At 38.0% G+C, this 21,115-nt stretch overlaps 1 protein-coding gene across 1 annotated transcript in view; it reads left to right on the top strand.

The window, feature by feature from the left end:
• Nucleotides 1-20,298, top strand: part of RTN4 (reticulon 4) — an 81,327-nt gene extending 61,029 nt beyond the window's left edge. Inside the window, exons 4-9 of the mRNA XM_007937993.2 lie at nt 6,040-6,247; nt 10,351-10,489; nt 19,026-19,095; nt 19,559-19,605; nt 19,811-19,869; nt 20,256-20,298. Of these exons, the coding sequence (XP_007936184.1) occupies nt 6,040-6,247; nt 10,351-10,489; nt 19,026-19,095; nt 19,559-19,605; nt 19,811-19,869; nt 20,256-20,298 (566 nt within the window). The remainder of the gene's footprint in view (nt 1-6,039; nt 6,248-10,350; nt 10,490-19,025; nt 19,096-19,558; nt 19,606-19,810; nt 19,870-20,255) is intronic.
• The last annotated feature ends 817 nt before the right edge of the window (nt 20,299-21,115 follow it).

The raw sequence follows: 21,115 nt of genomic DNA, 5'->3' as shown, positions 1-21,115 counted from the left end.
CATGCACTCCTGCCCCCTGAGCTGTCTCCCTGTGCACACACAGTCCTTCTATTCTCCCATGATTGTTCTCTCCAAGGAGAGTATCTACCTAGTGTAAATATTCAGTTGATAATGCCTGTCTTTCATTTGGCTGAAAGCCACAGGAGTGGGTTCGATTCCAGACCTGAAGGGCAGCTAGGGGCCGTAGTGTCAGTAGTTCCATTAGGCTCTATCACACCAGCAAACCTGGTCTCCCCCACTCCAAATGGTTATGAGTTTTGTTCCACATTGTTCTCCCTCTCTATCCAGGGTCTCCTGCATAGATCCCCCCTCCAAGTGGTTGATACTGATAACTGGGCACTGTCTAGTTCTTCTGGTCTCATACTCATATAGGCTGAGGGATAGCATGGTGTACCAGTTGCTTGGACTAACTGTTTCATGAATCTTTAGTTTTCTTCATTCTTCTTTGCTCTGGATGAGGAGAGACTCACTGTTGCATCTAAATGGCTGTTTGCAAGCTTTTAAGTCCCAGTCGCTACTCGCCAAAGTAGGATGTGGAACAATGGTTTGTGTAATATATTATGCCAATTGAGCTTGATGTCCCCTGTGACTATGGTCCTGAGCCCACAGGTCCAACTACTCGCTCCCTGTGGGTAGCTGGCTGTGGGCAAGAAGTGACTATTGCTAGTATTTATTAAAGATAATTGGATAATTATTTATAAGAAATATTACTCTGTAGTTTTCTGATGTTATCTTTGCTTGATTTTGGTATCAGCATTGAGCAAACATCTAAATTAACTAATGGACAGAGATTAATGATTCCCTTGAACATTAAAACAAATATTATTTGAATAGATTTCTTGAAAGGAATTTCAATAAAACTCTTTGACTCCCTTTTGTCATGGAGTCACCACGAGTCTGAATTGGCAACTGGTGGTCTGGTGTGAGACATCCTAGATAAACTTAATCTGTTGAAAAATTGTATTTGAAACTTATCGGGTCACCATGAGTCTGAATTGGCAACTGGTGGTCTGGTGTCAGACATCCTAGATAAACTTAATCTATTAAAAAATTGTATTGAAACCAATTTAAGAACTCTGTGAGAGACTAGTATTGCTGGCTAATGGCAGTTAAGATGACAACTGTTTGCTAAAAACTAATATTTTTTCATCCTTGCAATATCCTAACTTTCTCTTAAACTCCTTTCCAAATAGGAAAGCCTACTTGGAAAACCACCCTCATGTTTTAAGATTGTTTAGTGATATCAAACAGAAATAGAAAGGAGTGATTAATTCTATTAATTATAGTACTAATACATGTTTACTGTCAGTGCAGGACAATTTTAGATGCCACAGAAAGGAGTAAGGGAGCAAATCAAATTCATCTGTAATCCCACTACCCAGAGATAAACATTGTTTAATGGATATACTTTCGGATCTGATAATTATACATGCATAATTCTCTTGATGGGATATACTATATGAATTTTATGGTAATGTTCCATTTTCATTTATCATTATGAACTTTATTCCATGGTGATAGAGATCTACATCAAGGTCTTAATTGCTACATAATCTTTTGTATATGTACCCTGGTTTTATTACATTTTCCTAGTGCCTAAGGCACTTGACTGCTAACCAGGAGGCTGGAGGTTCAAACCCACCAGCCACTCCTCGGAAGGAAGGTTGGGCAATCCTACTTCCGTAGTGATAACTGCCTCGGAAACCCAAGGAGGGGTCGCTAGGGCCGACTCGATGGCAAATGACGACAACAACAACAAAGGATATTTTCAGCAACTTTATTGAAACAGACTTCTGTCTCCTTTTTGGGTCTAACTGGTGGCGTAGTACTTAAGGCATTTGACTGCTAACCAGAAGGGTGGCAGTTCAAACCCACCAGCCACTCCTTGGAAGGAAGATTGGGCAATCTACTTCCGTAGAGATACTGCCTTGGAAACCCAAGGGGAGGGGTCGCTGTGAGTCAGATTCGACTCCACGGCAGTGAGTAGGTAAAATGTTCACATTAAAATTTACATGTTGTTGTTAGATGCCATCGAGTTGTCTCCGACTCATGGTGACCTTATGTACAACAGAACAAAACACTGCCCGGTCCTGTATCAGCCTCATGATCCAATAAGGAAATGTACATATTTCTTATTAATTAATGTATCTTGTTAATTTCACTTGGACTTCTTGGCCCTTGTGATTCATCTCACTTCTAATAATTGTCTGCCTACACTCTGTCATTCATCATGCATGCGCATCTGTAACATTTTGAAGAACTTCAATGTGCTGAACTTTGTTTGGAATCATACATGGAGAACATGAATTTTATTAATAGAAGACTAGATTCGAATCCGTGTATTGCCACTTAGTAATTATATGATCTAAGTCCAGTCATGTAAGAGCCAAGTTTCATTTCTTGTCTGAAACTCTTCCTCTCATTGGGTTTTAATAATTGAAAGAGATGATGTTGTGTGGGCATCAAACAATGTTTGGCATAATTTAAGTGCCTTGTAAATGTTGGAGGATTGGAGTATGTAGATCACCAACCTGGAGATATTTCTAAAACATCTGGCAGGCTTAAAATGTACCCAGCTTTTCAAACTTTTTCTTAGCTTCTCATACTTTTACCATAGTGATGTACTTTGCAATTGCTTAAAAAATTATAGGAATATGAATTCATTGTTCACTAAAGTCTTAATAATGCCTGGTACTTAAAAAGAGTTTCTGGAAAGGTTCAATTCAAAAGATTGATATGAATAAAAATACCTAAGCCCCTCCCCCAACTCTAGATCTAAAAAGAAAGAAAATATTTAAGAATTTTATCTGGCACAGATAGAGTTGTAAAACCTAATTGATTTAAATCCACTGTTTGGAAATTTGAATGCAGGACTGAGGTGTCTCTATACTAGCTGCGACTCTTGTTTATTTATGAAGGAATATGAGAAATCATTTATCTAATACCCTCCCTGAAACTGAAGTCCAGAAAGGATGGTGTCAAATCCAAAGTTAGAGAATTACAGAGCCAGGACTAGGATGTGAGTCTCTTGCATCCTAGTCACTGATGTTTCCTTCTGTATATTCATTTATGTAGAAACTATAGATGAATTATAAATAATTCTTATCTAGTTATTAAAACTGGACAGTAACTATTACATTAAGTACCTAATTTGATTAAATAATATGTTGTATAAACTTTAAGTCTAAAATAATTTATTTCATAAGTAGGTTTTTCTGAGTAGTTTTAATGATGGTAAGGAAAATGAAGATACCTGCATTTATTTTAAGTTATTTAGAATTTTGAGGGTTAATCAGTGTTTTTGATGATTTTGAGAACCAAACATTTTAATAAAGGAACAATTGTTCATATAAAAATGGATTTGGCATATACTTACATGATTATTCTTTTAGGCTATCAACTTTTGTTTACCCTATAATGGTGTTAATAATGGTAACACCAGATAACAGCCCTGACATACATTATGAATTATCTTCTGCAGAGTACTATGCTAACCACTTTATATTCATTATCTTATTAAAGAAAACTATATTTATCCATGATCTCACTTAATCCTCACAGCATCTTAATGAATCACTCCTACTACTGTGCACATTTTATAGAAGAGGAAACTGAAGTGTAGTGGCTTTAGTGACTTGCCTAAGGTCACATAGGTAGTAAGTTAGGGAGCTAGTGTTTGACTCCAGGTGCTCCAACTCCAGAGCCTAAGTGCTTTGCTTGGCTGTTTTAGAGCTGTTGTTGTGGGAGGTGGGAGGGAGCCTCACAAGGAAGAATTAACTTACCAAAAGCTATTATCCTAGCTTCTCCTACCCTCGCACTGTATCCCATTTAAAAACTAACATTAGTTATAAGAACTATTGCCAACAAGGACCTCTGGTGGCGTAGTGCCTAAGGCATTTGACTGCTAATGGCAGTTCAAACCCACCAGCCACTCCTTGGAGGGAAGGTTGGGCAATCTACTTCCATAGTCCACCTCAGAAACCAAAGGGGAGGGGAAGCAGTGAGTTTGGTTTGGTTTTTACTGCCAACAGAATGTTGTTGTTGTTATGTGCCATTGAGTCGGACCCGACTCATAGCGATCCCTCTTTGGGTTTCTGAGGCAGGATCACTACGAAAGTAGATTGCCCCATCTTCCTTCCAAAAAGTGGCTGGTGGATTTGAACCTCCAGCCTTCTGATTAGCAGTCAGAATAGTGACTTATAATTAGACCTGTATCTTTAGTTTTTCTCGAGCCTGCCTGTTTTTCAAGACCCAGCTCAATTTGTCTCTTTCACAAAATCTTTTTCAATTTTCTACAGTTTTTCTCTCTTCTGAGTTCTCATGACAGTTGCAATACTTATTTTATATCTTTATTGTTTTTATATGTCTTAACATCTTTCCTAGGATTGTGTAGCATTTTAGAATTGGGCAGGGCCTTAAAGAAAAGTTTGTTTCTTCATTTGAATGTTTCCTAACTCATGTTCTACTACATGGAGCTTCTTGAATAGTATCACCTCAGTAAGTGTTTTGCTGAATGTCAGAAAAATTTTAACATTGCTGTGGTCTCTTTTTCCAATATGCCAGTACTCATAATGTCAATTTGACTACTTAGATACACTATTTAAAGTTCTGGTCAGTCTTCATTTGTGCTGGTATATTTGTACAATAGTTGAAACTAGTTGACTAGAACAAAAACTCATTGAGATCATTGTAGGCAGGGTCAGAATGAATCTGAGATGAGAGAAGACTTAATAAATAGTTGAAATACAGAATTTGGAAATAAAGTTGTAAATCATGTATAAAATGTTAAAGTAACAATATTCAAATCAAATCACGTTTAGGTGAATGGAACGTATTTTTTTGAGTCCCTGCTATGTGCCAGACACTGTGATGAGCATTTAAATATGTTAACTGGTACTCCTATGATAAGTACTAACTAGGAGCTTTGTAATGATACCTAACATTTTACAGTTCCCCACATAAACACCCTAATAGTAAAGGAAGGTCATATACACCTTAGGGGATCTGAGGAGCCCTTAGAAATGTTTTTTTTTTTTTTTTAAGTGACTTCCTTTATCTTAGAAATGAACAGGAAATGAAAATTCTGTTCCTGAGTTTATCCATATTTACTATAAAAAAATGTTCTTTTCTCTCAGGTAGCTGTTCACAGTCCAGGTAGAGCTGAGCTGGGCTTAGGCTGTGGATTCCAGGACCCTTTGGCACACTGAAGAATTCTCTTTGGGTTGTACATAACCTAATCTGGAGACCATAGGCTTATGGTTATTTGATCCCCACGGTGGCCCTGTGACCATAGGCCCAGAGCAAACTTGCTAAGTTAGGCTTTGCCTAACTCCTTGCTATTAATAAACATTATATAACAGTGTTCGTTTTTTCTTTGACTCTGAATTTCTATGACATTGTTTTTATCTCCTCTGAGAGGGAAGTAGCTTTTTAGGTAATCTTAAGTCTTGGCCCTCTGTCTTTTGCTTTATACAAAATGTTTTAATGATACCAGTTTAGGTTACAGTTTTTTTGAGTTTTTCAAATGAGATAAAAGCAGACCTGTAAGAGTGAAGTGTGTAGTTTTTAAATAAAGTTTCTCAACATTTTTTGAGTTAGTGATTATTTATAGATGTATTTTTGTGTCACTGAAGTATCTCATTTAGTGAGCATGTGTTAGGATTTAAAAAAAAAAAATCATTTGAATATATATCATGCATTGTATGAAGGGAGAAACCCTCAAGATGGTTTTTAAGTAACTTCTTGTTTGGGATTTGAAGTCTTCCAGGCTTGAGCCATTTAATAATCTTGTATAGCCAGAATGATTTGGATATATAGGGAGTAGATTTGAATGAAAAATATTTTATGGTTAAAAATAGAAATTTATGCAGGTATTATCCTGATATATAAGTGAGAATGGGCTTAAAAATCTAGCTTATAAATTAGTGTTTTAGGTCTTGGTTTTACTTATCTAGTGACCTTTTCATTTTTGTAGGTGGAGCAAATCCAAATGGATAAAATAATGTTCTAATTTCAGATGTCTTCTTTTTCCACTTTTAGTTATTGACCTCCTCTACTGGAGAGACATTAAGAAGACTGGAGTGGTGTTTGGTGCCAGCTTATTCCTGCTGCTTTCCTTGACAGTGTTCAGCATTGTGAGTGTAACGGCCTACATTGCCTTGGCCCTGCTCTCTGTGACTATCAGCTTTAGGATATATAAGGGTGTGATCCAGGCTATCCAGAAATCAGATGAAGGCCACCCATTCAGGTGAGATGTCTGGGAAACAAGGCTTACTTTGGCAATAGTATAAACAGGATTAGTATTGAAACTTCATTCGATTGTGTGTAGAGTTACAGGTGTGCATTTTTTACTGCTTAAAGATAATTGCCAGCATTTTTTTTTTTTCCTCCTCAAAAGCTACATTAGAAGCATTTGTTTTTGAGATCTCTAGCATAGTGGCTAAGACACTTGCCTGCTAACCAGACGGCTGGCGGTTCAAACCCACCAGCCACTCCTTGGAAGGAAGGTTGGGCAATCCTACTTTCGTAGTGATACTGCCTCGGAAACCCAAGGAGGGGTCGCTATGAGTCGGGTTTGACTCCACGGCAAACAACAACAACAACAACAAAGATCATTTCAAAGGCTCATGATGAAGAAGACTGGGTTTATCTGTTCATTAGCCCAACTCTACTACTTGTTAGGAATATTTTTTTCTTAGACTTTTACTTTAATGGAAGTTATATCTTTTTAATATGATTAGGATTGGTAAGGGTTATTTATTTTTTTACTGCCTACTTTTCATGCTATCTGATACTGGAAATAACTTTCTTTCCAAGAGCATGCCTGTGTTTTTCTGTCATGCTTCTCCTTCATGCCTATGCCTTTTCTTAACATTCCGTCTCTGTCTAGTTTCTTTTTCTCATTCCCTAAGGCATTACTTAAAATGTATTATCCTTTGGAGAGCGCCTTTATTTCAGCATCTCCTAGTCTCTCAGCGTCATCTTCTGCCCTTATTTACGGGTATACTCTAGCATTACAGAATCACAGTGTCAGTCTTCTGCCCTCACCTCATATACTCATCATGTTTTCCCTCTACTTTTTTCTTACTGAGGTATAATTGACGCACTGTAAAATTCAACCTTTTAAAGTATACAATTCACTGTATTCTAGTATATTCAGAGTTGTGCAGCTATCACCACTAATTCCAGAGTGTTGTCATCACACCAGAAGAAACTCTGTATCCATTAACAGTCACACCCTCACCACCACCCCCAGCCCCTGGCAACCACTAACACACCGTATATTTAAATGAACTTTTCTCCCAAACTTGTCAATTTCTATCAGTAACACCAAAATCTTGGCTTTCAGGCTCCTTTTTGACGTTACCTTGTTTTTAGCTCATGTTCTTTTTTTTAAAAAAAAAAAAGGTCACCAAATTTTGTTGTTTCCCACTGCTTCTCAGTCTAGACCAGGAGTCAGTAAACTACAGGCCAAATACTGTCTTGTCACCTGCTTTGTCAATAAAGTTTTATTGGGACACAGCCACACTCATTTATGTAACAGAATCAAGTAATTGTGACAGAGACTGTGTGGACTTCAAAGCCTAAAATACTTACTATCTGGCCCTTTACAGAAAGTTGCCCACCCTGGTATAGAGTCTGACAATATGGACTCCAGTTATTACCAGATTGACTTCTGGTTCCCTCAAATTACTTAAACTCTTTTGGATGTTGTCAGATTAATTTTTTCTAAAGCACCACTTTTGTCCTACCATTTTTAGGGGTAAAGAGGCTCTTTGTGCTGTAGAGAATAAAGTCTAAATGCTTTTGGCCATTTCTCATTTGCTCCTCTGGGATCTTGAGCTCATTTTCACGCTGCCTTTCTTATCTTCCGAAATGTCCTGATTTATCATACTTTAATTATATGGTCCTGTGTTTCATTCAAGTTCCAGTTCTTTGAAGATGGTTTCCTTAACACTGGCCCAGAATAATCTGAGAATTAATTTTAGCTTTGGCTTTGGAATACTCTGATTATTTTGTTACATGAATATCATTTTTCTCTAAGTAGATAGTGAGCATTTAAAAACTGTTTTGGCAAGGCAAGTTTATGATTGAGCATGAATGAGTTTGTACCTACCTAGGACACTATATTAATACAACACCACACTGGCATTGAGTCAGATCCGACTCATAGCGACCCCTCCTTGGGTTTCTGAGGTGGTATCACTACGGAAGTAGATTGCCCAACCTTCCTTCTGAGGAGTGGCTGGTGGCTTTGAACCGCCAGCCTTCTGGTTATCAGTCTAATGCCTTAAGCACTATATTAATGGTTAATTTAAATTGACTTTCTAACTTTAAAAGAAGAGGCCCTAAATTGTCTTCCTTATTGTGAAAACTGGTGATTTATTTCTAAATCAGTCACCTTTCTGTGTTTCTGAAAGTCGCATAAATAAAATATTGCTGTTTTAAGGGCTGATAAGAATGTTTGAACATTTTCTGCTTGATATTAATAACTTGATATTAGTTAGTTAATAAATAACATTTGTCTTACTGTGTTATGCCATTTATTAGTAAATATATGTTTCTAGTCCTTAAAACCTTATACTCTAGCAGCAAGAATGTACAGGCCAAGTTTGGATATGGTAAATGCTATGAGAACAATGCAAAAACAAATGTATGGGGTGTGTAGGTAAGAATATAGAATAGACTTTGAGTATTGGTGGGATTTGGGCTACTGGTTGAAGAGTTGGAACCATAGAATCATAGATGTTTGAGTCTAAAGGATCCCACCAAACCAAACCAAACCTATTGCCTTGAGTCAAATTCTGACTTGGCAACCCTATAAACCAAAAAGAAACCTTCCATTGAGTCAGTTCTGACCCATAGTGACCCCCTTTGGGTTTCTGAGGTGGTAAATCTTTACGGAAGTAGAGTGCCGTTCTGCAGAGTGGCTGGTGGGTTTGAACTGCCAACCTTCAGGTTAATAGTCAGATGCCTTAGGCACTATACCACCAGAGCTCCTACAGGACAGATCAACCCTATAGGCTTCTTTGAAGGGACTTAGGAAACCTTGTTTCTCTAATTTTTACAGACTTGGAATCACGTCCCAGAGAAGTTAATGCCTTTTGTAAGGTTGCATTGCTGGGTAGTAGCAGATCTCCTAACTCCCCCCAGAGTTTAACCTCGATAGAGCTCTCTAGGATAGCTCACATTTGACTAGCTAACATTGACTGAAGGAGCCCTATTGGCACAGTGGTTTAGGGCCTGCCTGCTGACCAAAAATTCAGTGGTTCAAACTCACCAGCTGCTCTGGGAGAAAGATGTGATAGCTTGCATAAAGCTTTGGAAACCCTATGGGGTATTTCTGCTCTGTCCTTTAGGATTGCTGTGAGTCAAAATCAACTCAGTGACATTGGGTTTGGTGTTTTTGTTTTTTTGCCATTGGCTGAAGGAATGGATTAAAATGCAGACAGATCAGAGGGTGGTTTGGAGACTGATAGACTATTCCAGTTTATAAGTGTTACGGGCTTAAACTTAGAGTGATGGTATTGTGAACAAAAATGAGGAGACATGTTTGGGGCCTTTTGCAGAGGTGGAACTGTGGGATAAGGAGTTGTCAGAGGACTGCTGTTTCCAGTGTAAGTAACTGGAGTGGTGTCCTTAGGCATGAGGGAGTGATGAGGAGGGACTAGTAAGGAACTACTTACTAGAGAATGCTTAGCACTTCGGATGTGGTTCTTCTGTGAAATAAATGGCTTCTTAGAAGCAATAATTAATGAAACAATTTATTGTGTTCCTGCTAACTTAGTTCTCCCTGCCTCCCCCTGTATAGTTGTCTTCTTATATTTAACAGTTCCAGTTATCTCATTATTATAGATTGGGGTATTGAAATGGATACTTTGAGCATCCATTTTACAGTCTGATGGGCTCAGTAAGTATAGGATTTGGAAATGTATAGAATCTTTGTGAGGAAAACGTTATGAGACTACATAATGCCAGTTTAAAGAAAAAACCAAACACATAATACAGTAACTACTGTTGATTGAGTGCTTTGTACAATCCTCATTGAATTGTCATCATAATCTCTATTTTATAAATGAGGAAACTGAGGTTTAGAGGGAAGACTAACTTGCCCAGAGTTACCCAGCCATGTAAGTGGCAGAGCTTAAGAGCAAGCTAGATCAGTCAGGCTTCAACGCATGTGCTTTTTCCATGCTGGTTAGCTGACTTGGCATGTATATGAAATAATCCTTGCTTGTTGAACTTCTGTATAGTGCTTAATTTAGAAACAGTAGGCATATATAATTGCTGGCTGCCGTTTAGAGAAAATCACCACAGTCAGTGACAGTTACACTGTGTTTTGTCTTCTAGGGCATATCTGGAATCTGAAGTGGCTATATCTGAGGAGTTGGTTCAGAAATACAGTAATTCTGCCCTGGGCCATGTGAACTGCACGATAAAAGAACTCAGACGCCTCTTCTTAGTTGATGATTTAGTTGACTCCCTGAAGGTAAGTTCACTCTGTTTCACATTTTTAACATGTCCAGAATTTAACATCAAAAGAGTTGAGTGTAGAATTACAATTTTTTAATATTCATATTCAAGTAAATAATAAAAACATAATGAAATCTCATTACTATAAACTTAGCATTAAAGTAAATTTAGGTTTCAAAATTTAGAATGTGACAATCAGATATTTAGGATAGAGGAAAGTGTGCTATTGCTTTGTAAAGGAAAATAATATATATGCAATTCTTACTTTTGGAAATCATAAAGATGAAAGTGAAAGGTGTTTTGACTATAAGAGTAAACATCATCTAATAGATTTAATACCACATGTGATTTAATCTGCTTGGCTTTGTTTTAGGAGTCTAGCAGTTAATTTCTTATGTAATTCACAAACAAATATAAGCTATTTTCATATCTTGAACTCTTTCTTTGAGTGTTTTATATTCTGTAATATCCCAATTAATCTTCAATTGGTAATTGCTAAAAGTTTTTCTTTTGTTTTTGGAGCTTGCACTACGTAGCAGCTATTACTTTGCTCACTTTGCAAATCAACTCTCTCAAAGTTCAGACTGACTCACAGCAAGCACTGAGCCACAGGTGTGTGGCCCGCGCTCCATGCACTGGAACTTTAGTGCTGGAACATGCCTTATGTAGTGCTTTAGTTCCTTTACATGGAGCAGGCCATTTGTGTTCTGTGTGCTGCTGCTGTCAATTCCTATCAAAGCCTGGGTGCAAGTGCAGTATGGTAGTAATTATCATAATATTTCTTTTCCAAGAGATTTGCACTACTTTCCAGTTTATTGTGTAAGTCATGGATAGCATGTAACAGTAGGACATTTAGACTCAGTTAAACATTTTCTGAACTGGTCAGAATAGATTTAAATGCTTAAAATGGTTTTAACAAATGAAGTCTTTATAAGCCGGTAGATGATATATTATTTTTAGCCATGTGCTTCTCTCATTTTATTTAAGACTTGGAGCCTCAATTACGTGTAAGTCAGTGGTAAATAATTTAGCTTCCTTCTTATTATTTAATATCTCTTGTATAGAGTGGTTGCATTTGGTGACTTACTCTATGCCAGTGCTTTGAAATGATCTGATGTCAGTCTGTAAAAAAAGAAATACCATGAATATATTATTTGGCATGTTTTACTAATTAGTTTCAAAATGGAGCAAATAAATGTTTTGGAGTATGAAATTGAACTTGGGCATACAGATCCTAGAAGAACCATCTCATATTCACTGAAGCAATATTTGCTATGCACACCCCGACTGCAGGGGTATAATGTGTGAGGAATCATTGAGGGAGGTGCTAGTGTAGTGTAAGATGGGTGAGGGTGGGTAGGAATGGATTGAAAAGAAACACTCTTAAGTCATGAGACCGTGCTTTAAACAGCAAAGGCCATCTCTGAATTTAGCTGTCAAGAGGAAGAGGGGTGACTTCAGACACAGAGGCATCATGAAGCTAGATAGGGGAAAGAGTCTGCTTTTTCATGCAGACTCAGTAAAGATGGCGACATTGAAAGTCATCCTTCATTTGTGTACAGTATAGCTATGAAGGCAGCTCTGTGTCCAGCATTTAATGTTTTTTTGGAGAGAAGAGGCATTCTTGAAGACATCTATTTAAAAAACAAAATTAAATAATTTGCTCTTAGAATGATTTATTGTTGTATACCAGTTTTGATAAGTTTGAGTTTAAACTTTCTACTTGTTTTTAATAGAAATGAAATTTCATTGTCTTTCAGAGTTTATTGGCATCCATACATGGTCCATAATTGTGAAGACAGTTTTGTAGGTGGGAAAAATTATTAAGGCTGCTCTAGAGAAGGGAGAAAAGAAAATGTCAGGGGAGGCCTGGTTGGGTACTTAGGGAACCTTTTAAGTCTCTTCTTTTTTGCATAGATGTTTGAGAATATGAGAAACATTTATGAAGAAATTACTTTCATGAGAGGAAGAATCTCATTTTCCAATTTTTTAAAAAAATTACCTTAGAATTTTCAAAGCCATTGTTATTCAGGAGGAAGCTAGCATAAATGATTGAGAGAAGGTAAATTTGATCAGTTTCTTGAGTTGAGTGACTTTCCAATTTGAAAGTAACAAAAGTGACATATGAGATGAATTTACTTTTCAGAACATTTTGTTTCTATAGAGCTTTCTTATATTTTTATTCTTTGCTTTTTAATATTAAAAGATAGAAACATATTAAAATTATAGTTGTTACATTTTCTCCTTAAGATTTATGGCTACTTTTGAAAAACTAAGAGAAGAGGAAAACTCACTTGATTGGTTTTCCTAAGAAGTGTTTCTTGGCAATACAGCGCTCTAGGAAAGCTGCTCGGTGACGTCCCTGGATGCAGATTCACGCAGAACACCACATAAATACCAGTTGTTTCAGAACATAAAATGAGCTTTGTATTTAGTTTTCAGAATCTGTTGTTAATTAAGAAGCAGAAGAATAAGGCAGGTGGCTGTCTTTTTCTCCCTGCACACAGGTGTAGTGAGTGCTAAGGACTTGGTAATCAGGCAGTCACTCTGTAATGTATTTGAAGGTCATCTTCCATAAACCTAGTGGCTCTGCCACACAGGAACTTAAACCTTTTATTGATGTCATTGTCTGAGTAGTACAGATTTCATTTTATGTTGATTTCCACGAAGTAAGAGTGCTGCATAAATGTTTCATTGTAAAAAGGGAGAAGCTAATAAATTGTTCATCACTCTTGGCTCTTTATGATAGTGATTCAGTTACCTTTGTAGTGGGGAGAGCTCCTTGAGCGAGCATTTGACTTTCCTCTGTATAGCCTCTCTCATCCCTCAGAATTTTTGTTTATATAGAGGACAACATATTTCCAAGATTTTTTTTTGTCTGGAATAGACTCTGTTATTTTTTGCCTTTCAGCCACAGCAACTGGTAAAAGAAGTCATATTCTTGTACCTTAAAACAAACCAAAATGATTTTTCAATTCTAGTTCTGTTTTTTTTCCACTTTTCAATATAAAAGAAACATCTATTTGCCATTAGACTTGTTTTTTTTTAAACTTCTTTGTATTTAGATTTTATGCCTGTGGAAATTTGTTAATAAATAGCCATAGTCTTTCCAGTTTCTACATGAATTTGTGATCTTGTTAATTCTTCTTTTATTTTTAAGATCGGAACTAGCTTTTAATTGAAATTACTTTGATTTTGCATTATTTTTAGCTAGGAAAATAGAAACCATTCTAATCTCAAGAAAATACAGTGAATTCTTATGTCAAGAAAATGGCATTGCATTAAGTTTGTGGCTTATGTAAATTAAACCAAGAAAAACAAACTCACTGCCATCGAGTTGATTCAGACTCATTTTAATAGCTTTTAAACAAAAATTTGAAAACGTTTTCCCATAGCCCAGTCTTCATAAATGGAAGCTCTGTTTGGTGCCTTCAAATTTATAAAACGTACAAATTTCTAGGTTCTAGGGCTCTGGTGGTGCAGTGGTTAAAGCATTTGACAGTTACCAAAGGTCAGCAGTTCAAGCCCACCAGTTGCTCTGCGAGAGAAAGATGAAGCAATCTGTGTCTGTAAAGATTTATAGCCTGGGAAACCCTATGGGGGCAGTTCCACTCTGTCTTACAGGGTTGCTGTGAGTTGTAATTGACTTGACAGCAGTGAGTTTGGTGGGAGGTAAGAGTTTGGAGCCCCCTGGACAGGATAAGCAGTTAAACCCTTGGCTGCTAATCAGAAAGTCGGAGATTCAAGTCCACCCAGAGACGCCTCAAGAGAAAGGCCTGGAGATTTTCTTCTGAAAAATCCGTCACTGAAAACCCGACCGAGCACAGTTCTTCTCTGACATGCATGGCGTTACCATGAGTTGTAACTGATTTGATGGCAACTGGTTTTTTGTTTCTAGTTTAAAGTTTAACTTGGTTTCTGTAATTAATCTGTAAGGGATCTCTGATAGCATTCTTATTAAAACTGTGACTCTCAGTCTTGCCTGCACATTGGAATCACCTGGGGAGATATAAAGTTTGTTGATACCAAGGAAAAGATGGCAGAAGCAGACCATGGGGTCATACCTTCTGAAATTTTAGTTTACTTTTTTGGTGGTACTACCTGGAGACTCACAGTTTTTAGAAAAACTGTAGCATTAAGCTATAAACTCTACTGGTTATAGTTGGTTTTTTTTGCCTGCTCCTCTAATTAGAAAAGAAATGCTTATGCTAGTTTCTTCTGGAGGAGCTCTAGTGATATAGTGCCTAAAGCATTTGACTGCTAACCAGAAGGCTGGCGGTTCAAAGCCACCAGCCACTCCTCGGAAGGAAAGTTGGGCAATCTACTTCCATAGTGATACTGCCTCCTTGGAAACCCAAGGAGGGGTCACTATGACTCGGGTCTGACTTGACGGCACATAACAACAACAGTCTCTTCTAGGGCCAGCTTTGGGGCTTCCTGAGTAATGCTCTGAGCTTTCTTAGAAGATTCCTGCCTTTTGAAACTCCAAATCCCAAGAAGAAGCCTAAGAATTTTACTTACTAGGGACTAAGACCAAGTACTTTAGGCAAAGGCTCTTTTCATGTCAAAATTATGTATAAGAAAATTTCTAGAACATTCCAGAACACAAATCTCAGATCTGAAAGTGAGCAAAGAAGACCTCAGCTCCAGAAATAGCTGACCCAAAAGAGCATTAAAATTGGTCCTCAGGCTCTCATGCAGTTATTAGTGTGCACATTTCAACAGTTTTCTTTCAGATTTCTTTGGCTTACAGAAAAACTAGAAGGTCAGAGGGCTGGGGGGAGTATAGATGGTCAGAGTGATACTACCTCACGAGGGTTCTGGAGGCACCTGGAAAGGTCGTTGTTACGCGCCATTGAGGCCCCCACTCATAGCGACCCCTCCTTGGGTTTCTGAGGCATTATCAGTATGGAAGTAGATTGCCCAACCTTCCTTCCGAGGAGTGGCTGGTGTGGCGCCTTAGGCACTATGCTACCAGAGCTCCTGCTGTTTAAGAATGCAGAGGTGGTGAAGTGGTCAGAATTGCCAAGGTAATTTCTCCAGTTTTATTAAGTGGTGCACCCCCTCCCCCCATTTTCCTTGAAAGATGCCCCTTGCAGTTGAGACATCATCTAATAGGTGTCTGCAGAGCTCTTTAAATCAGGTACATGTTGCATAGATAGTTGGGGGTCGCTATGAGTCGGAATCAACTTGATGGCAGTGAGTTTGGTTTTTTTGCCTCACTTCCCTGGAAGAAAGACAAACGTGCTATGGCCTTTGCCTTCCTTCAGTTTGTATTTATTAGACATTCGTTGCCTAGTCTCTTTCCTCTGGTCCTCATTACTGCCCAAAGAAGAGAGGAGCTTTGACTTTCCACAGTGTGCATTGGCTGTAATGTTACAAAATATTTGCCATAAAATAGCATAGAAGTTGTAGGTTCAAGATGAGAGCTGCCCATTTGCTTCTTTAAAGAGGTGTTTTATCGGCATTTTTTCTCCCCCTGTGCACCTACTGGATGACATGCACATTTGTGGCATTAATGAGGGTTGCTCTCTAGGTGGCTTCACAGTGCAGCGGCACAGACTCTGGGCTCAGATAAACCAGAGATCACTAGTTGTGTGACGTCTGGCCTGGCAGTTTGCTTCATCTTTCTGTGTCTTGGTTTTCTCTTTTGTGGGGATAATAGTAGTACTGGACTTCTGAGGTTATAAGAATTATCTGCCCTGATGTGTACAAAGCCTAGCAACTGTCACACAGTTGTTTCATTGCTATCCATGAGGTTTTCAGTTCATAGGGCACACAATAAACATTCAAGAAAATATAAGGTCAGCTGTTGCCATTCTGGAACAGTTCCAGTAATTGTGGGGTTGCTACAATGCTGGTTCTTAGGTCACCTCTGATCTGATGGTGTATTTGCTAGAAATCCTTATCCAGTATTTTTGAGGCATTTGTTTATGTGTTCATTTCGGGAGATTCTGGGTTTCAGAGGGCAGTTGGCTGTAATCTTTAAGGAAGCCACTCGTCAGGTCTGATTTTTCTATGGTACCACTGAGTGGGTTCAAACCAGTACCCTTTGGGTTATTAGCCAAGTGCAGACAGTCTATACCACCCAGGAACTTTTCCAGTATTTTTGTTTTGGGCTGCCAGGGTTTTAGGTTTTCTCCAAATTTAGCTGCCACATTTAAAATTGCCACGATAGCACATGAAAATGTGAATTTCTGGTTTCTCTGTTAAAATGGGAAAATTTGGCAATGTGGAAATGGTTGCATGGTAGCAGCTGTGGAGCCTAGGGTATGGGTGCCCCCCTGTGAGGGATGATGTATTATAGTATACTCCACCCATTTGCACTTATGTCACCTACCTGTCTCCAAGCATATTTGAGGCTTACCTCTGTTCTTTTTTGCCTCTGGATCACCTGGCTTTTAGAAAGACTATCCTTCGAGAGGCAGGTGACATTTGAGCCAGGTATGAAGTCTAGTGCTTCGTTCTGTGTGGATTTGAAGTATAACCTTGGTCAATGACTGTATAATGACCTAATTAGGAAGTTTTTCCAACTTGTGTTTGTGTTTGAATTCTGTCTTGGTAGAGTGTCCATATTGCTAAATCAGTTTCTTCTAAACTGTGGAAGATTGACTCTTTTCCCTGTAGGCTTCTGGTTGGTGGTGTATCAAAAGAGTTCTGCCACTTTATAGTAAACTCTCTCAAGTGCAGAGTTTTATTTAGTTTCTGCAACAGGAGTCAAGAAAATATGTCAGAAGGGAACGGTTTGTGAACTGCAGTCATGCTCCAGACTTTTCCACCAGAGCCCCTCAGCATGTGCTGAGAGTGGGGCAGCACTGAACTGTTGGTTTTTAATTGGCAGGTGCAACTGGTAAGAATGCCTGACATTTACTTAGTTGAACATTAGTTAAATTCCCTTGTCGGGGTAACCCGAGTATTGGCTATTTGTGGAACTGACAGTTGGTGGAAGAATCCAGAGTGTTCCTAACCTGCAGTAAGTGTGCTTACTAGAATTTAAATACCTTAGTTAATGCTCAGTACCCAGCTCACAGTAGGCATTTAATCAGATTTTGTTAAATGAGTGAATACATGAAAGAAAGATAATGCTTTATATCAAGGGTCAGCAAGCCACTGCCCACTTGGACCATGGCCTGTTTTTGTGTAGCCTTGAAGCTAAGAATGGGTTTTAAATGTTTCAGAAGTTGTGAAAACAACAACAAAGGACTAGTATGACACAGAGACCTCATGTGGCCCATAAAACTCCTTTACAGAAGTCTGCTGAGCCATGGTGTAGGTAATCGAAGCGCTAAGCCCTGTCTCCTCACCTTCTTTCTGTTTGTGCCATGTTATGTGCACCAGAATAATCACTCAGTGATGGCGCCATGGTGATGTGTTGTTACTAAATAGGGCAGGGTGGCTACCAGACACATGAAGGCTGTGACTAGGAAGCAGGGCATTACTGCTGCTGCTAAAGGAAGCCCAGACTGATTTTGCTTATGAGTTTTCAGGAACTGCTTTGAGCATAATTCGTTGTGCCTTTGTGTGACATGATATCACAATGTTTTAGAGCTTGAAGACAATTTAGAAATTCTTTCATCCAGCTGTTTATTCAATAAACTAAAGTGTATAGAGGAAATAAGGACTTCTCCAAAATGAATAACCTTTTAGAAGCAAAGCCTTTCCCTCACTGCCTGATGATAAGAGACATCCAGGTTCGAGGCCAGGGGCACTAATGTAGGAGAGTTTATCATCAGTTCACTGTGGCCCCCAGCCCCTGGAGGGAACAGTGTAATATGACCTTGGCAAGTTATTAACTTTTCTATTCTTTAGAGTCTGCATCTGTTACAGTAATGATGATAATACCTACGTCATACGATTGTTAAGAAGATTTGATGAGTTTATATTAGTGCCTGGCACATTATAAGCACTATAGTAGTGATTTTGTTAAATATAAAGAAGACAGTGACTAAAAGAATAATGTTAGTTTTATTATGCAGGTATAAATTTGAGGAGTCCTCATTCTGGGCTTAGCTGTGGCTATTAACACATGTATCACTGGGCAGACAGTACCTCTAACCATTAACATACAGCAGTGATGCTCTGGTACCTGAAACCTAGTTTCTCTGATAATAAGATATTCCCAGCCCCATTATGGCTTACCTAGATGTCTTGAGATTTTAATGTCTTGATTGTTCAGTTCATATGTATCTTCAAATACATAATTTGTTCTTTTAATGTTAATAGCTAATTCTTGTAATTACCTTTTCAGTCTGCCCATTGAAAAGCTAAATATTAGAGCTATGGGGGTAAAGTATACCTTTGGCAATTTTTGTTATATCAGAGAAAAAAGAATCAACTACTTGTACTGTTCAGAAAAGATAAATCTATCATTTTTAATTTGGATTCTGAAATTCTGGTAACTTAGAGGGGAAGTAATCATATTACTTTACCAAGTCTCTAAGGTATATGCCTCTGGTAGATTGGCATGCATATGGGATGCCTTTATTTGAAAGCTTAGTTAAGACCTTTTACTTGAATTGTGTTTTTAGTAAGTTCATGTTATTTCCTTATAGTTTGCGGTGTTGATGTGGGTCTTCACCTATGTGGGTGCCTTGTTCAATGGTCTGACACTACTGATTTTGGGTAAGTATACAAAACCATTGGTATGAAAAATTGCAAAATGAAATAGATGGTGTGCAAGTTGTTTAGAGACATTTTAAGAGAGAATATTCTTATAAGGGAAAATAGAGGAAGTACATTTGAGGTTGTGATTGCTTTAAATAAATTGCTGGTACTAGCTTTACTGAAATGCTACTTAGTTCCTAACGACTGCTCCAGCTAACAGTGGTAGACAGATTAAAGAGTGGCTTTATTGATGTTACAGTGATAAATCTAACTAATCAGGTATGCCTATATTTCATAAAGTCTGTGAACTGGGATTCAAAGTCAAGAATGACTCCCCAGCAGCACTCACATCTGGGAGATGGTTCTGTGTTTTTATTCATTCATAAGGGACACTACTGCCTGGCTTTCGTAAGATGGTGTTTAGTGTTTGTTCCCTAAAACATACAATTCTTCACTAACAGTTATGTCTTTCCTTTTTCAGCCTTGATTTCACTCTTCAGCGTTCCTGTTATTTATGAACGGCATCAGGTAATTTCTTAACTCCAGGTTTTAGAATATAGAGGTCTCTCTATTATGTGGGATTTACACTTGTATCCGTGCTAGATTCTAAAGCCTTAAAATATGAGAAATGTGATAATTTTTTAAACCTTTCATTTGTTGGAACAAGTAGTGGTTGTAAGCATCTTTCACAGTGGTAATTTTCTGATAACTCCTTTTCATTCCTCTCTTGCAGGCTCAGATAGATCATTATCTAGGACTTGCGAACAAGAGTGTTAAGGATGCTATGGCTAAGTAAGTCATTAAAGTCTGCAATGTTACAACTAAAGGATGAGGGGTGCTGGGCTTCAGAACAATGCAATGTCTTCATATTATGGGCATGATGAGTAGCAAATCTTTATAAGACCCTAAGTTGTGATATTAGAATTGCCAAAAAGTTTTTTTCCTTTCATTTGTACCATTAATTTCTTGGTTTCCTGTGAGTATTTCAGGCTTTGTTTAACTCTCATTTGTAAGACCAAGGTGGGAAAATTATAGCCTATAATTTGGCATCTCTAGGATATCATATCTTGTGGAAATTTCTGAGGAGTTCTTTTGAAGGATGGCATTTAAAGCAGCAGAAAATACAATATGTAAACTTTTAACTCCGTTGACATTTTCTCTTTTCTTTTCATTTGCAGAATCCAAGCGAAAATCCCTGGATTAAAGCGTAAAACTGAATGAAAAAGTCCAAACTAATTAACAATGGGAATTCATCTTTAAAGGGGGTATTCATTCGATCACGTGGGGGAGGGCCAGGGAAGAATGCAGCCTTGACATTGCAGTGCAGTTTCACAGATCTTTATTTTTAGCAATGCAGTGTTTGAGGAAAAATTACCTGTCTTGACTGCCCTGTGTTCATCATCTTAAGTATTGTAAGCTGCTCTGTATGGATTTAAACCGTGATTATATTTGTTTTTTCTGTGTGAGGCACTGGTGAGAGATCTGAGGAAGCTGTATAGTACACTTTGTCACAGGTAGTCTTGCTGTATTTTGGGAAGTTGCAGAGAAAGTGGAGCTGAAAACAATAACCCTTTTCACAGTTTGTGCACTGTGTATGGTCTGTGTAGATTGATGCAGATTTTCTGAAATGAAATGTTTAGACGAGATCATACCACTAAAGCAGGAATGAAAAAGCTTGCCTTTCTGGTATGTTCTAGGTGTATTGTGAATTATACTGTTACATTAATTGCCAATATAAGTAAATATAGATTATATATATATCTATATATAGTGTTTCACAAAGCTTAGCCCTTTACCTCCCAGCTGCCCCACAGTGCTTGATATTTCAGAGTCGTTGGTTATATGTGTTTAGTTCCAAAGCACATAAGCTAGAACAAGAAAATACATTTCTAGGAGCACTGCCGTCTGTTTCGGTATGAAACAAGGCCATGCACATAGGACTCCTCAGCCTAAACATCATCGCACAAACTTCCTGTAGTTAATTTTGTCACAAACTCTGAATATATGGACTGAATTTAATGCTTCCAAAAACTTTGTT

Source organism: Orycteropus afer, unplaced genomic scaffold (genome assembly GCF_000298275.1).
Source record: "Orycteropus afer afer isolate SDZICR_OR568_19922 unplaced genomic scaffold, OryAfe1.0 scaffold00046, whole genome shotgun sequence".
In the NCBI taxonomy this organism is placed as follows: Eukaryota; Metazoa; Chordata; class Mammalia; order Tubulidentata; family Orycteropodidae; genus Orycteropus; species Orycteropus afer.
The sequence above is the reverse complement of the archived record's forward strand: the minus strand, read 5'-3'. Positions and strand labels throughout refer to the sequence as shown.